Here is a 2,855-nt window from a genome sequence, read left to right on the forward strand (position 1 = left end):
TTTTTTGAGACAGGGTCTCACTATGTAGTTGAGACTGACCTGGACTCACTCTGTAGCCCAGGCTGGTCTTGAACTCACAGCGATCCTCCTGTCTCAGCCTCCGGAGTGCTGGGATTAAAGGCGTGCGCCACCACGCCCGGCTGTGTCCAGACTCTTGACACAGTGGAGCTTAGGTGCTGCAGCTGTAATTCTGGGTTCCTAAGCATATTTCATAGAAGGTCTCCATAGGAAAGGGGCGCCACCTGTGACCGTCTAACTGACACTCAGTGGTAACCAGAAAGGGACACCCTGGGTCTTGGTTTCAAGGGACAGTAAGTACACGTGTGCACGCATGTGTCTATGTATGGGTGAGTGTGCGTGAGTGAGAGAGGGGTCGTGAAGAGGGGAGAAGCTGGCCAGGGCTTCCTCAGCCCACACTGTGCTGCGTGGCACTGTAGACACTCTGGCTCACTGAACGTCACCTTCCCAATGATGTGCGATAGCGGTCATCTTACAGATGAGGAAACTGAGGCTCACAGGCTAGACTCGCATCACACTCAACTGACAGGACTTGGAAGTGGAACCTCTGGGGCCTCTTTCTGGCCCCGAAGGCCTGGCTCATATCCATGATGTCACTCATCACCTGACCCCAGGAGGACACTGTCACCAAGGGCAACATCTGGCACAGTACTGACGAAGAAGCCTCAGCCTGACAGTTCCCAGCCACCAGTCTCTGGCTGCTCATAGCAGCACTGTACACCCTGGCCCTGTGGCCCGATCCCGATCCCAGTGGTGGGCTGGACGCTAGGCCGAGAGCTTCACAACTCCAGCCTAGTGATTATGGAGTTGATGGGATCTGAATCACCAAAGGAGCACCTTCCCAGAGAACTAAGAGGAGCTCAGCACGTCAGGACACAGGGTTTGGAAAGCATCGGAGAAGCGGAAATGAGACGAGGCGATGTGGGAGTTCCCACCCTGGAAATGTGCTAGGGCGGACTGAGCGGGTGGGAAGCGCTGAGCTCTCACGCAGAACCAGTAGGGAACACAAGTCCTAGAAGGCGCCAGTGTCCAGCCCCCAGCTCTGCCTCCCTGCAGCCTTGGGGACTGGGGTGTTTACTATCAGACAACACAAGGAACCAGGCAAGTGGAGGGGTCAAATGAGGTGGGAGAATGCTGGGCGGGGAACACAGAGGGGAAGAAAAGGCCGCATTCAGATGATAGGGACAAGGGGAAGGTCCTGACTAGAAAGAGACTGCGGTCTCAACACCACTCCCCCAAGCCCTCCCCAAAGGGGAGAGAGGTCCGAGCAAGGATCTCTACAGTTTGGAAAGACCAAGAACATGAGTTAGGGGACAAAAGAGAAAGAAATGACCCAGTACCAAAGAAAATAAAAAGGAGCCCAAAGGGCCACGAGCCCAGACACCGTCAACACCAAGTCGTCCGGTCCTGGGGGCGAACTCTTGTGTCCAAATCATCTGGAAACTTTACATGGATTCCTGATTCATCATGAGCTAGGGAGTTCTCCTTCTACCACTCAGCAAGTGACTCTTCTGTGGTCACTTCCCTCACTGTCTTCCTTGGGAGCTCTTCCTTCTGTGCGGCCTGGCTGCCCACAGCCAAGGGTCTCACAGACCACAGTGACTCCTGGGGACTATGGGGAGGTACCAGTTTAAAAGCAGACAAACTCTACTGTTGAAAGGGTACTGAGAAACTGCTGAGAGTTCAGCCTGATCCTCTTGGTTTATGGCCTGACACTGCTGACTTGGCTGGGGGGCCCTTTCCAGTGTGTGTGAAGGCAAAGCTGTGGAGGAAGCTTCCAGGGGCAGGGACCAAGGTCCCAGGAAGAGACGAGTGTACCTGCAGAAGCACATGCTCTCCGCACTCAGCCCTGCACACTGAGACCTAATTTGCTGCAGGGCTCTGATCTCTGTCCCAGGTCCCCGAAAAGCCACCAGAGCCCCAGCCCTCTCTCACCTGAAAAGCCGCAGACACATCTTCTCCTGGGGAAACTCCTTGGGCCCCTCCACACTGTCGTCGTGGCTCTCAGTCTCCAGGTAGACGTCTAGGAGCACGCACAGCCGCTGCAGCTGGTTGGTCAAGAGCTGGGGGCTCGGCCGGGGGCCGCACAGCTCCTTGTAGCACACATTGACCTCGCTCTCCATGGCCTGCATGGGTGGGAAGGCCGGTGCCTCAGCTCTCCCTTCTGACCGCATTGCCAGGCTTTTGTCCCCACATGCGGCTGAGGGCACCACAAGAGCTGGACTGCCTTGATGTGGGGTTCCCATTCCTCGGCACATCGGAGTCTTTCCGATTCTGACATGTAACTTTCCCTGCTTCAAATACCCGCAGCCAGAGATAGGTGGGTAGAGAAAGACTCTCCAGTCCCAAGTCAGAAGGTGCTGGGGCGTGGTGGCGCACGCCTGTAATCCCAGCACTCGGGAGGCTGAGGCAGGAGGATCGCTGTGAGTTTGAGACCAGCCTGGGCTACACAGTGAGTTCCTGGTCAGTCTCAACTACATAGTGAGACCCTGTCTCTAAAGAAAATGCTCTATGGTCAAGTGTGGTGGTGCATGCCTGGTAGTCCCAGCATTCGAGAGGCTGAGGCAGGAGGATTGCCATGAGTTCAAGGCCAGTCTGAACTACATAGTAAAACCCTGTATTCAAAACAAAACAAAAACAAACTCTACAGCCAGAGGCTGCTACCAAGCCACATCAACAGGCATGACTGTAACAGATGCGGCCATCTATCTGTCATCTCACTCTAGTCCCTAGAATGCTTCTGAGTTTATTAACGTCTTCACAGAACCCAAGAGGACTTTTCAAGGCAACTTTTATATAAATGGAGAAACCTGTGGGACCTAAGGTAGGTAAGCAGG

General features: G+C 54.7%; 1 protein-coding gene across 1 annotated transcript in view; it reads right to left on the bottom strand.

Annotated features, from left to right (window-relative positions):
- Window positions 1-2,207, bottom strand: part of Thoc5 (THO complex 5) — a 3,464-nt gene extending 1,257 nt beyond the window's left edge. The window contains exon 1 of the mRNA XM_033762311.1: window positions 1,954-2,207. Coding sequence (XP_033618202.1) covers window positions 1,954-2,192 — 239 coding nt within the window. The 5' untranslated portion in view covers window positions 2,193-2,207. The remainder of the gene's footprint in view (window positions 1-1,953) is intronic.
- Window positions 2,208-2,855: the final 648 nt, after the last annotated feature.

This window comes from Fukomys damarensis, unplaced genomic scaffold, assembly GCF_012274545.1.
Source record: "Fukomys damarensis isolate Sample0158 unplaced genomic scaffold, DMR_v1.0_HiC HiC_scaffold_12, whole genome shotgun sequence".
In the NCBI taxonomy this organism is placed as follows: domain Eukaryota; kingdom Metazoa; phylum Chordata; class Mammalia; order Rodentia; family Bathyergidae; genus Fukomys; species Fukomys damarensis.